Source organism: Delphinapterus leucas, chromosome 1 (assembly GCF_059928025.1).
Source record: "Delphinapterus leucas isolate spDelLeu-1000000601 "Yukka" chromosome 1, BTC_Dleu_Yukka2, whole genome shotgun sequence".
NCBI classification, from domain to species: Eukaryota; Metazoa; Chordata; class Mammalia; order Artiodactyla; family Monodontidae; genus Delphinapterus; species Delphinapterus leucas.
In genome coordinates this window covers 68,109,173-68,122,520 of record NC_143129.1, presented here as the reverse complement: position 1 = coordinate 68,122,520, position 13,348 = coordinate 68,109,173, and the positions used below count along the sequence as shown (strand labels likewise).

General features: G+C 35.4%; 1 protein-coding gene across 8 annotated transcripts in view; it reads left to right on the top strand.

The window, feature by feature from the left end:
• POU2F1 (POU class 2 homeobox 1) overlaps window positions 1-13,348 on the top strand; it is a 186,589-nt gene that overhangs the window by 81,769 nt on the left and 91,472 nt on the right. For 6 of the 8 annotated variants that reach the window (XM_089911659.1, XM_089911650.1, XM_089911642.1 and 3 more), the window contains one exon: window positions 11,973-12,038. In XM_089911659.1, coding sequence (XP_089767785.1) covers window positions 11,973-12,038 — 66 coding nt within the window. Of the gene's footprint in view, window positions 1-602; window positions 8,755-11,972; window positions 12,039-13,348 lie in introns of those variants that run through there. The other 2 variants (XM_022560044.3, XM_089911637.1) reach the window with 1 other exon arrangement.

Genomic DNA, 13,348 nt, shown 5'->3' with positions numbered 1-13,348 from the left:
AATGAAGGAGAAATCAAGACATTCTTAGATAGAGGAAAACAAAGAGAATTTGTTTCTAGCAGCCTTACCCTAAAAGAATGACTAAAAAAAAAAATACTTAATTTTAAATCCAGCAGAACATGTTCAGGACTTTTATGCTGAAAACTACAAAATGCTGATGGGAGAAATCAAGGAAGATATAGGGAAATGGAGAGATGTACTGTGTTCACGGATTAGGAGATTCAACATAGGAAAGATAAATTCTTCCCCAATTGATATACAGGTTTAATGCAGTTCCTCTCAAAATGCCCCTAAGATTCTTTTATTTTTGTTTTTTTGATTGAAATTCTGATGTACAATGTTGTTAGTTTTGGGTGTACAGCAAAATGAGATACATATATATATATATATGTATTCTTTTTTAGATTCTTTTCCATTATAGTTTATTACAAGATATTGTCCTTGTTCCTTATCTGTTTTATATATAGTAGCATCTATCTGTTAATTCTGTTAAGATTTTAATAGATAAGATTATTCTCAAATTAATACAGGAATGCAGGCTAATTAGAATAGCTAAGAAAACTTTGAAAAAGAAAAATAAAGTGGGAAGAATCAGTCTTTAATTTTAAGACTTTTTATATAGCTGTAGGAATCAAACCTCAGGGCTTGATCCGTAGAGGCATTGACACATTGATCAATGGAATAGAATAGAAAACCCAGAAATATCCACACAAGTACAGCCAATAGACTTGTGACTAAAGTACAAAAGCAATTCAGTGGAGGAAGAATAGTCTTTTTGACAAATGATTTGGGGAGGGGTGGGGGAAGAACCTTTAACCTAAACCTCACACTAGGATAAAAACAGAAGAAAATTTTCAGGATGTCGGGCTTGGTGAAAAGTGCTTAATCATGACACCAGGAGCACAGTCCATAAAAGAAAAAAATTGATAAACTGAAAAATAAACTGAAAATTTTATCCAAATTAAAAAGTTTTTCTGTGTGCAAAACTCTGCTAAAAGGATGAAGAGTCAAGCTCCACAGTGAGGAAAAACATTTGCAAAGCACATATCTGATAAAAGATTATTATCTACCGTGTATGAAGAACTCTCAAAACTGAACCCAAAAAAAAGCAATCCATTAGAAAATAGATATTTGGGGGGAATTCCCTGGCGGTCCAGTGGTTAGGACTCCATGCTCTCACTGCCGAGGGCCTGGGTTCAATTCCTGGTCTGGGAACTAAAATCCCACAAGCCACATGGTGCAGCCAAAAAAAAAGAGAGAGAGATTTTTGCATTCTAAAAAAATTCAAGAAAGAATAGACATGTCACTGAAGAGGACATATGAATGGTAAATAAGCATATAAAAAGATGGTCCATAAGCCATTGAGGAAATGCAGATTAAGACCACCATGACATATCGCTGCATACCTATTAAAACAGCTAAAATAAAAGGTTATGACACTACCAAATTCTGGTGTAGATTTAGAAAAACTGGATTTCTCATACATTGTTTTGAGAATGTCAGATGGTACAGCCATTCTGGAAAATATTTGGAATTTTCTTTAAAACTAAATATATACTTGTCATATGACCAAGCAATCTCACTTCTGTGCGTTTATCCCAGAGGAAAAAAAATTATGTCCACATAAAAATATGTACATGAATGTGCTTTGTATATTATAGATGAGAGTCAGATATGTCTTTTGCAAATACTTCCTCCCAGGGTGGAGCTTGTGATCCTATGTACATGCCATGTATGAATGTTCATAGCAGCTTTATTTGTAATGACCCCAAACTGGAAGCAACGAAAAAGTCCCTTAATTGGTGAATGGTTAGACAAACTATGGTACATCCATACCATGCACTACTCTGTTCAGCAATGAAAAGGAATAAACTGTTGATACACAGAATAACTTGGGTGGGTCTTAAGGGCATTATGGTGAGTAAAAAATGCCAACTTCAAATGGTCATATACTGTATGATTCCATTTGTATAATCCCAAAATGACAAAATTAGAAAAATGGATGGCAGATGAGTGATTGTCAAGGACTAGGAATAGCCAGAGGGAGAGGAGTGGATATGCCTATAGTGGGGTAGCAGCAGGGAATTCTTTGTGAAAAAATAGTTCTGTATTTTGATTGCAGTGGTGGTTACATGAATCTACACACGTGACAGTAAAATAACATAGAACTTTACATATGCTCTATACCAGTTTCCTGGATTTGTACTGTTAGTTGTATGGTACTGTTAGTTATATAAGATGTAGTAACCAGTGGGGGAAACTGGATGAAGAGTACCTGAGACCTGTCTCTATAAATTCCTGTGAATTTCTAACTATTTCAAAGTTAAAAACAAAAGAGAGGGATATTATCATTGCTATATGATTTCAGGGAAACATAGTTACTTGACAGTGAGGGGAATGAAGATCTGTGGTCATAACTTTTGAGCCTGTCTTTATAGCATAGATAGACTTTTCACTAGTTGATATAGGGAGGGAACGGTATTTCAGACAGTTTGAGAGTTAGTAAATGTTTATGGAATGACTGCCACTGTACTGTTAATGGTAAGAGATATTAGTAACATCCGATTAGTCTGAAGAACATTTTAATTAGTTTAGTGAAGGAGTATATCTTTAGATTTTGTATCTCATGTAGAACTTTGGGATACTTGTTACCTGTATTTTCACACAAATTTATGAAACCTGGGAGTAAGAGAGAGATAGAAAGAGAGAAGTCGCAAATTACCAATATCAGAAGTGAAACAAAATAGTTCAAAGGATGAATGACAATAAACAAAGCAGCATGTGGTTTTAAATAAAACAAAGCCTGTTTTTCATGGATTTAGTAAATGGAATCAGAGAAAAAGTCACATTCCATTTCTTGAAGTTAGAGAACTCTAATAGTAGCCAAGTATGTCAAGACAAATAATAGGCCTGTGTTAAAGCCATGTTGTCACCTGATCTTCCATGGAATTTTCACACTTTGTAATTCTGTATTTAGATGATTGCTTACTATTGAATTGTAAGCATTCTGTGGCTCAGCGTTGTAGACCCAATTCCTATCCTGGTGTCTGGCAGCACTTAGTAAAATACTTGTTGAATGTGTTCATACATGAAATAAATGGCTTTGCAAAACTCTTTACATTAGAACAAATAAAAGACAGTTATAGAAGTAAAGAAACAGGATGGTAAGATAGACTAGACAGAAAAATTTAGTGTAATGGTAAAACTTTAGTAAAGCTACACAAGATTTAAGCTTTTACAGCTAAGCAATTCAGGATTGGATTTTGTGATGTTGCTATGTTTACTGAAAAGATGCCGGAGTGTTGGACTGAGCAGTAAATGAGCGATGGCATGGCTGTAGAAAAATAAGATAGCACAGGTTACGGAAGACACCAGAGCATGAGCCACTTAATACTAGCTGCTTTCTAGTGTGGTAGCTTCCTTAACAAACCACCTCTTAAATGACTGACCCAATTAACTGATGCCCTGAGAATTCTTGCTTGAAACATACTGATGATTCCCCGACAGCATGCTGAATGCTTACTCCTTAGTATGTCTGTGCATATCTGCTGCTGCTGCTGAAGCTGTATGGGTATCAGGAGTCATTTACACGTTTGTGCTCTCAAGCCTTTTCATGCTGGTTTATACTTATTTTAATCACACAATTTAAATAATTATTATATAAATCAAGGGAAAGAGAAGTGATGTTTCTGTGAAAGCTTAAGTTGAATGCTTTGAAAAGATCTGATAAAGGGTAATAAGTAAAAAAAAAGTACTGCTGAATTAGATGAGAACAAGGGAGCTGTAAAATATCAGGGATAAATTATTCTTTAAAAAAAAAAAAGTAAGAAGGAAAAAGATTCTGTACTCAGATTGCTTCGCGTGTCTTTTAAAGCAGTTTTTCAGTCCATGGGTCATGAAATCAACTCAGGTTTAAATCAATTAAAAAAAAAAGAAGAAATGTATTAGAACATATCAGTACATTACACCTAGGAAGGAGCATTGTTTCATGAAATTTTTCTTGAGTTTTTAATATTTATTTTATACACATACATAAAATGTGAAAATGTGATAAGCTTGAAAAACAAAGCTAAAGAAATTGAAACTGGAAATATTAGAGTGTGTATTAAGGGCATGATTTATCCCAGAAAGAAGAGGAAATTCAAATTAGTGGATCCAAACTTAAAGCAAAGGCTTTAGTCCAACATCAAAAGGTTGGTGAATGAATGTATAGTTTTGTGTTTTGTGTTAAAATGAAATGTTTAAAGTATGTATAAATGGTTTTATTTTTAAGTTGACCTTTTTAATTGACCAGCAACTACAGATCTCACCTGTGTCATGTGGTAAGAGTTTCAGCATATTTTATTGTACTTATTTTCCTCTCATACTTCCGTATTATATACCCCCCACCCCCACTTTCTCTGCTACTTATAGCTGTGTCACCTAAGAGTCATTCTCTAGGCCTCAGTTTACTTTTTGTGAAATAAGATTATCCTTCAGATCTCTAGTTATTTGGCAGTGCTTAATAGCCAAATTGATAAAGTAAATTCTTTCTTGGTATTTGCCCATCTAAATTTTTAGTAAGTGGTAGACATTCCATTTTGGGGTTTTTTTTGTTGTTGTTGCTGTTGTTTTAAGCACTGAAATCCCTGTATTGCAGCCTTAGGGGGCATCATTCACATATGCCAGTCAAAATGGCCATCAGTAATAAGTCTTCAAATAATAAATGCTGGAGAGGGTATGGAGAAAAAGGAACCCTCCTACACTGTTGGTGGGAGTGTAAATTGGCATAGCCATTATGGGGAAAAGTATGGAGATTCCTTTCAAAACTAAAAATAGGGTTACCATATGATCCTGCAATCCCATTCCTGGGCATATATCCCAAGAAAACTCTTAACTCAAAAAGGTACATGCACCTCAATGTTCATAGCAGCACTGTTTACAGCAGCCAAGACCTGGAAGCAACCTAAGTGTCCATCAGCAGATGAATAGATAAAGAAGATGGGATATATATACACCGTGGACATTACTCAGCCATTAAAGAGAATGAAATAATGCCATCTGTAGCAACATGGATGGACCTAGAGATTATCATATTAAGTAAAGTAAATCAGACAGAGAAAGACAAATATCATATATCATTTATATGTGGAAACTTAAAAAATTCTATAGATGAACTTATTTACAAAACAAAAATAGACTCACAGACATAGAAAACAAACTTATGGTCACCAAGGGAGATGGGCGAGGGAGATAAATTGGAAATTTGGGGTTGGCATATACACAGTACTATGTATAAAATAGGTAAAAATCAAGGATGTACTGTATAGCACAGGGAACTATAATCAATATCTTGTAATAACCTTTAATGGGAAAGAATCTGAAAAAGATATATACATATCTGAATCACTTTGCTGTACATCTGAAACACTGTAAATCAACCATACTTCAAGAAAAAGTAAATTTCTTTTTAAAAAAAGTTTATTGGCCTGTTTTCCAATGGAAACAACCATTACCTCACTAATCAACTCCTAAACTAGGTCTTAAAGGAAAGCAATTTAATTGGATTAATTCATGCTCAAGTGTGAATAACAATCCTACAAACTTCCCAGAAATGGTTTTCCTTTTTAAAAAGGGTATTCTTTTTAGGTTAAGTTTTAATCTGATATTTCAGACAGAGGACCAAATGAGGTGAACATTTGAGACTTTGTGGGAAAAGCTCTTTCCCTCTTTCAGATCAGCTGTTCCACGGTTAAGGGACTGTAGAGGAGAAATGGTGGCCATCCCTCTCCCAGTCCAACTGTAGAAGGCCTGGACAACCTTCTAGTATTTAAGCCTGACTTCTAGAATGCACAAAGTACCTAGATCAAGAGTGGCAGGAGAGGAGTTTTCTCACCCCCACCATTGTGACCGAGTCAGCTGCCTGGGTAAGGTGAGGCTTCCTGTCACTCTGGATAGCTGCATCTCAGTGCTGCCTCCTTCTTTTGCCCCTCTCCCTCTTCCTGCAGTGAAGATAGTGAGTTGTGCAGCAGAGGGGAAGGAGGTCCCACTTTGCATAGTAACCTGTGTGAGTTAGTGAGCTATAGGCCTGCTGTGCAGAGACCCTGTGGGACTCTTGGCCTGAGGGGGAGGAGGATTATTATACTGCTGAAATCCTGCCCTGCAAGGTACCTTCCAGCAAATACTCCTTCGTTGGCAGTGATTGTCTGGCTGTCGCTATAAGTCATCCTTAACTAATGTATGAAAGACCTAACTGGCATAAGAAAGGTAGTTTAGAGGTTTTAACTGCATGCAGTACGAAAAGGTAGATGGTGAGATGCAGAGAGATTCTATGATAAATACAGGCAATAAATGTAAAATTTGATGAAGGCAAAAGAGGAAGGAAAGAAACATTTATTCACATTCATCATTTCTTCTCATATTTTCCCACCAAGTAGAAGTTGTATCATCCAATACATTCTACCTTAAAAAACTCTTTTGAATTTTGTATTCTGTTCCATAATATATTGTTGATTGTTTTACTAAAAAGTATTATGATTCATTATTGAATAAAATCAATGTTCTTAAAGGATGCACCATGTTTATCGTGTCTTGATGTCTTCCCTGGCACAACTACCTCATGCTCCAGTCCAGGGTCTAGTCTGAGAAGCACAAGCACATTTATCCTCACAGCAACCTCATGAAAAAGATAGTATCATTTTACAGATGAGAAAAGGAAGGTTCAAAGAGGGAAAGTCTCATGGGTACTACACATCATTGTTAAATTTCTCCCCCAAACCCTCTCCTTTTATGGATTTTGTGGTTCTGTAAAACATAGAAAAACTAGCAGTATAAATAGAGTGCTGATCTAAAAGTTAAGAAAGGTTTTTGGTTCTGTTCCTAGCAAAGTTATTGAGTTGCAGGGAAATCTTTTGAAGGTCCCTTATAGAAATGTTGTCTTTCATTTCCTCATATGCATGTTGAATTTAATTTCATCCTTAATGTTGGGAAAAGGTACATACATATTTTAAAAAATCAGACACTTGGCATCCTTGAAGATTAGTTCTAAATAAAAGCAATTGTTAATGGAATAATACCCTTGAGAACTCGCCTCAAGTCTAGTGCACTCTTCTGTGTATCCATATACCCTTGACCTTTAAACACAAAATTGTTGTCACCAATTATTGGCTTCCTTACTACACTGAAAGTAAGCTATTTTAGTCTGCTGCTTGATTCAAGCCCCCCATGCCTACCAGTTCCTTAAATGTATAACTTGTCCATAGGTATAATAGTAGCCAAGAGCTCAAATTTTAATGTCAGCAAAATCTGGTTTTAAATCCTGACTCCAGATTATTAGTGTGACATTAGATAAACTACTTCAGCTCTCTGTGCCTCAGTTTCTGTATTTTAAAAGGGGGGTAATAATGCCTATTTCATGGGTTTTTACAAATCTCCTGAATTGTCTGTGATGGTAACATTGGAATGTTGTCATATGGTAATGCCTAAAAAATTTGGGGTTGATGTTTTACCTTGTAAATTCACTTTAAATAAATATATTCTTTTGTAAGTATTCTGAGTCTATAGATTCATATACATTAAGTGAAATTTACTTGAAAATACTAATTCTACAATTTACATGACCCATTTTTTGATGATTGATATTGTAAATAACAGACTGTCATACACTTTAGGTTGATTCTGATGGGGGAAGAATATTGTATGATATGTGGCGTTCAACTAATCTATTTGGTTAATTTGGTAGTATAAAAGGATTTGTAGATAATGAATTTTCATACTCTGGAAGATAATTTTATAGATCCTACACTGCTTCCGGATTTATACTGGTGCCTCGTTTTAAAGTAGGACTTTCACCTGACAGTGTATGTTAATGTTCGGAAAATTCTCTATCAGTAGGCTAGCACCATCTTGACAGCCCTGTGTTCTGCTTCTACCTTGCTAATTGTTTCCTTGGGATTATTTGGATTGTGTAGAAAGCTTTTTGCAAATCCCCTTATTACTGAAGTCATTGTTGCCAGCAGGAATAAGATTAAAGGTGCTTAAGTCTGTAGAGTTGTTTCTAATTTGTACGTGTCATTTCAGTGGCATTTTAACAGAACTCTGTCTCCTGTCCCTCCCTTCTCCCCCGGTACTATCTCAAGTTAGGTCCAAGAAGCCAGGCCATTGGAAGAAATCTCATTTTATCCTCCTAATTATTATGCTGGCGCTCAGGAGATAATTTTTCCCTTCATGCACTGCCAATTAATATGCAAATGGACTGATAAATATTTATGCAATGATTTAAATTATGCAGGGAGTGCTTTCAGTGTATTCTGTAAATGAATTGTTCGTGGACTTCAAAGTACTGGCTGCTGTGCTAACGAGGCGAGATTTGCATAAGGCCCTAATCACGCGCATACTGATAAAGCTTCATTATGGAAACTGCCAGCTGCAATCTTTGTTTCTATTTTATTACAAAAAGAGGAACTTTTCATGCTTCAGTTGCCTTGACAATGTCAGTCCTAGCTGGTAGGAGAGGCTAAAACTCCTGTGAGCAACTGAAGTTTCCTTATTCAGTTGAAGATTGCTATGGTGTAACTGAAGTTGTATTTCGCTTCTCCCCCAATCCACTTTCCACCTCCCACCCTTGTTCTTTTAAGAATATAGTGTAGATTTGTTAGAAATAATAGCACCTTCTTTCCCCTACCCCAAACCGCTACCTGTTTCTTCCTTGCTTTGGACTGTCTGAACCTCTAGAAGATTTCACAGCAATGCTGGACTGCAGTGACTATGTTCTAGGTGGGTACCAGCCCGGTTCTTTCTTATAAGCTTTAATATGGAAATAGCATGTGTGGAGTTGACTATGCATAAATGCTTAATCGCATATGCAACCAACTCGGGGGAGGGGGGAGAAGTGGATTGAGCTGGGAAGGAGGAAAGCATTTGCAAAGCACAAGCCTGCTTGAATTTGCAGTAGGTCCCTCCCTACCGCTAGCTCTTCTGGTTCAGAGGATATTTTCAGTAAATAGTGTGGATTTAGAGTTCAACTGGAATGGAGGACATTTTTGCTTTTTGGAAATTTCTATTGAGAGCATTTCATGTAGTTCTAAAAACAGTCTAAATCTGAAACAAGGTATAAAGTGTACCTAAATAATATGTACATATTAATTTTAAAAGTTTTGCATACCGAATGTGAATGTCTTCTATAAAAAATGCCTAGTGAAAAGTAAGATGGAGCCATATAGTGCATAGTTGTTCCCATAAATGCTAATGCAGAAGGTAATTGGAATGGTTACTGCAATAGGACTGTTGATCAATTTCCAGATTTTAGAAACTGTTAACTGTTTTCAAATTTTGGCTAATACTAGCCTTTTTTATTTAAAAAAAAATCAACTCCTGTTCTTCAGGAAATAATTTTTAAGTGTTGGAAAGCCTGTTTTTAGAGTTTTTCCTTTAGAACAACAAGATTTGGGGAGGGGGATGTGTGGCTTGAATATATAAACTCTCTTTGGTGATTAAGATTTCAAATAGATTGAGGCACTTTGTTTTTTAGACTTACTGTGACCATGGTGGCCATATTTTGTGTTGAGTTTTTTCTGTTTGTATGCAAAATTGTTGAAACCTCTTTGGGTTACTCTGGTCACCTCTCCAGGTGATGATAAGAACTCCAGGTCTCTGGTATCTTAGTTTTAAAACCTCTACAAATGATTTTTTTTTTTCCTGTAGGTAATTTTTCCTGCTTGAAAAATTGAGGCTGCCCCCCATCACCATCACAGTAGCTCTGGATAAAATAAAATGATAGTTCTGAAAATGTTTGAATTTTTAGCTGGAAGGCATGGGCTAAACCCAGGGTAGTACTAATACTTGTACAGCATGATAAAAATCACTATTAAAAGGGTGAATGACTAAAATAACAAACTGATGTCAAGAATTCAATCCAAGAGCAACCTGTAGACTGTGTATTAGACTCATACAGTCAGTTCAGTGTGCCCAGAGGGAAAAAACAAACTTCACATATCAAAAAAAGAACTTACTTGTATTTACTCTTTTACATCTACTAAGTTGGGAACTCAAGAAAGGAAAGGAAAGTACCTTTCTGAAATATTTTTAGCATTATATTTTAGAATTAGACATTATATCTGTAATTTTCAGTTCACAGTAAATATCATTTAAACATTCTTCCATTCCATTCCAGTGTACAACATTCATAGTTGTTCAATTAATCAGGATTTGGTTTTATTTATTTTTGCTTATGTGTATTAAACTCTTGACAGTTTGATAGAAAATGCATAGAAGATTCACATAAAATACCTGTGACATAATTTTTAGATGTGGAAATCAGGATATGAGTTGTGCAGGTCATGACTTGTTGAGAATTATGCCTACAGCTTTGTTTTTATGGTATGTGGAAAACATTGTTACCCTTCTGATGAATGTTAACTGCTTCATCATTTTTTCCCACTTTCTTTTAAAATACATTCTAAAGGAAGCATTGAGCAGCATGTATGCTTAATGGTGTATTCTATTACATTTGTTGTGGTTTTTGTTGACTTTCATAAGATTTTGGTTAAGTCATTCAGAAAGCTGATGTTTACTAAGCTGTACACCTGTTCCTTTCAAACCTTAGTATGCTTTCAGATGATATTTAAATTCTTCTGTAGGGGGAAGGAAGTTATAGAACTACCCTCATTTATGACCACAGACATACAAATTTGAACCATTTGAACATGTGAAGAACAAAACAAATATATGATAGAACTGCTTAAGCCCATAAGGCAAGCATTTGTTTCAAAAACTATTTTAAAAGCTATTACACAGCTTCCAGGTTGGAAATGAAATTTATGAGAGAAGGATTCTTGATCTTTCTCATCAGTTATGCATGTGGATAAAGTAACCATGGACAACATGGTTGGGACTACTAATGATTGTTTTGATTTTCTAGTTAAACATTTAAGCAGATGACAAAATGGGCTGTTCAGTCAAAAAATTGAATATAATATATAGTTTAAGTATTATTCTCTGCTAATAATTATAGTTAAATGGTTCTTAACCCATTGAGGGAAAAGGTAGAGCTTGCTTGATAGTAAACTTCTTTGACTATAAATATGCTAAGTTTGAGTTCACAGGAGAAGTAGAATAAGATACCTATTAAATGTATAGCTTTTACCCTTTAGGAGAGGTAGAAGAAAAGCAGACTTGTTCTTGTCTTTCCTCTTGCATATCTTCTAGGATACTTAATATTGCTTGATGAAAATGTATTACTATGAAAGCATTCATTTAGGATATCAAGGCAGTATAATTTTTAACTGGGTGTGGTTGTGATTTAATTTTGCAGTTATTAGATGTATCTGTTATGCCTTGTAGTCCAGCTTCTTGTACTGGTTTATGATTGAGGTTTGAATTTGATAATATTCTCACTTTGATGCATGTTTAATTTGTTTTGGGGCAGAGAGTGGGGAGTAAATATGGAGATATTTTTCTTAGACATGTTTTCATTTTATTCTGTTAGGTTGAGGTATTGTCCAGTCTGTAATCAAGATTACCAGTAGATTATTTAGGTTACAATTAATGAATATCTTTACTTATGAAAAAAGAAACTTTATTTGGGAATAACATATTTTACTTTGTGAGGTACTTCTCTCCTCCTCCCTGCCCCAACTTTGTTTATTTAATATACTTTATGCTTCATATTATAAAACATTTTTCCTCTTTTTTATATTATACTCTATTATAATTTTTTTTGCAGGTTAGATTTCTGTTATTTCTCTTGGCAGAATCTTAAGGTTCTTTAGAAAGACAATTTATTTGTGGATCACTTCAGAGTTAAGGGAATCCTGAATTTCTTTCAGATAAAATTTTGTTATAGTTTGCAATGTTTTAATGTTGATACCATCTCTCCTTGAACTGTAGGACTGTAACAATAGTCAATATTCTTGACCTTTTCCTTTGCCACAATTTTGCCTCCCTAACCACATCCCCAATATTTTCAAAACCTATTCTCTTCTGATTTATTGCAGACTCAAGAATGAACAATCCGTCAGAAACCAGTAAACCATCTATGGAGAGTGGAGATGGCAACACAGGTACAAGATCGTTCTCAGATCCAGCTTTTTAATTAGATGTAATAGAGCTAAAAGAAGAAACTTCCCATTTAACTGTGACTTGTATTCGGTGAATAAAGACCAATTTGAGTATTGAGTTGTCAAATATTAGCTAATATTTGCAGGAACTGGGATTGTATTGACTTAAGATTATCTAACTTCTGCAGATTGTTTCATCTTTTGCTGCCATATATCAGAGAAACTACAGAGTAGTTGAGAGACTAGTCCTTTGGGTCAGTTAGTTCTGGGAATGACTTACTAGCCACTTACTAAGCTGTGTGACTTCAGGCAGTTTCCCCAGTCTTTTTGAAAAAGACTTAATTTGTTCACCTATAAAATGAGGATAATAAATTTCATAAGTCATTGTGAGTATTAAAGGAAATGTGTTAAGCATGGTGCCAGCTACACAGCCATTCAAAAAAGTTGAATGGCTATAACAAAAAAGTTGCTCTTGTTATAGGTGTTAATCAAAATGGGAAATCTTATCCACATTCAGTATAAATTGTATTGAAGTAATGGTATTGTGAATAGATAAAAACACACACCTGTTTCTAATACATCCTTTTATTTCATAAGTTTTTTTAAAAAAATTTACTCTTGATTAAACCCTGTATCAAGAGAAAATTAATACCATAAAAATGAGGAAACTGAGGCCCCCATGGGAGGAAGGTGAGTCTGTAAAGGATAGATTGTCTCCACAGCCCATACTCGACATTTGACTATATATCTTTATCAACCATTTAAGAAGGGAATTATGGGCAGGGATACCCAGAAAGTAATAGTTTCACTAGGTTTTTACTAGCAGAGAGCATTGCCTCTTTGACTCGTGATTTTTAAAATGCCTAACTATGAGAGATAGTAAAAATGAGAGTCACTCTTGGAGACTGTCTTTGTTTTCCACCCCTACTGGCCATAACACCTTTTAATTTGAAGTAAATGAGTTGAACCAATGCAGCAGCTTCCTGCCTACATATCTTTCGTTTAAAATTTTTTGGTACCTGGAGATACTTGTTAATCTTTTAATCTTTAAAGCATACCTGTCTCTTTATGTGAAACTGAGCAGTGGGGCTTCCTGCTGTATTTAACATGTCTCTCAAGTTACTCCAACTGAGGCTAGCCGGGTAGGCTGCTGTAAATACATCCCGCGAAGGGGAGGGGCAGCATTCTGTTCTGTCTGAAGTGTCAGCCAGTCTCCTTTCTGTCCCCTGTTTGGGCTCCGCCTTGCATTTTTTTGTAGCAGCAGTCCCTCTGCCAGTATTGTGGCCATCTAGCTTAGGTGTGGGACTTGTTTG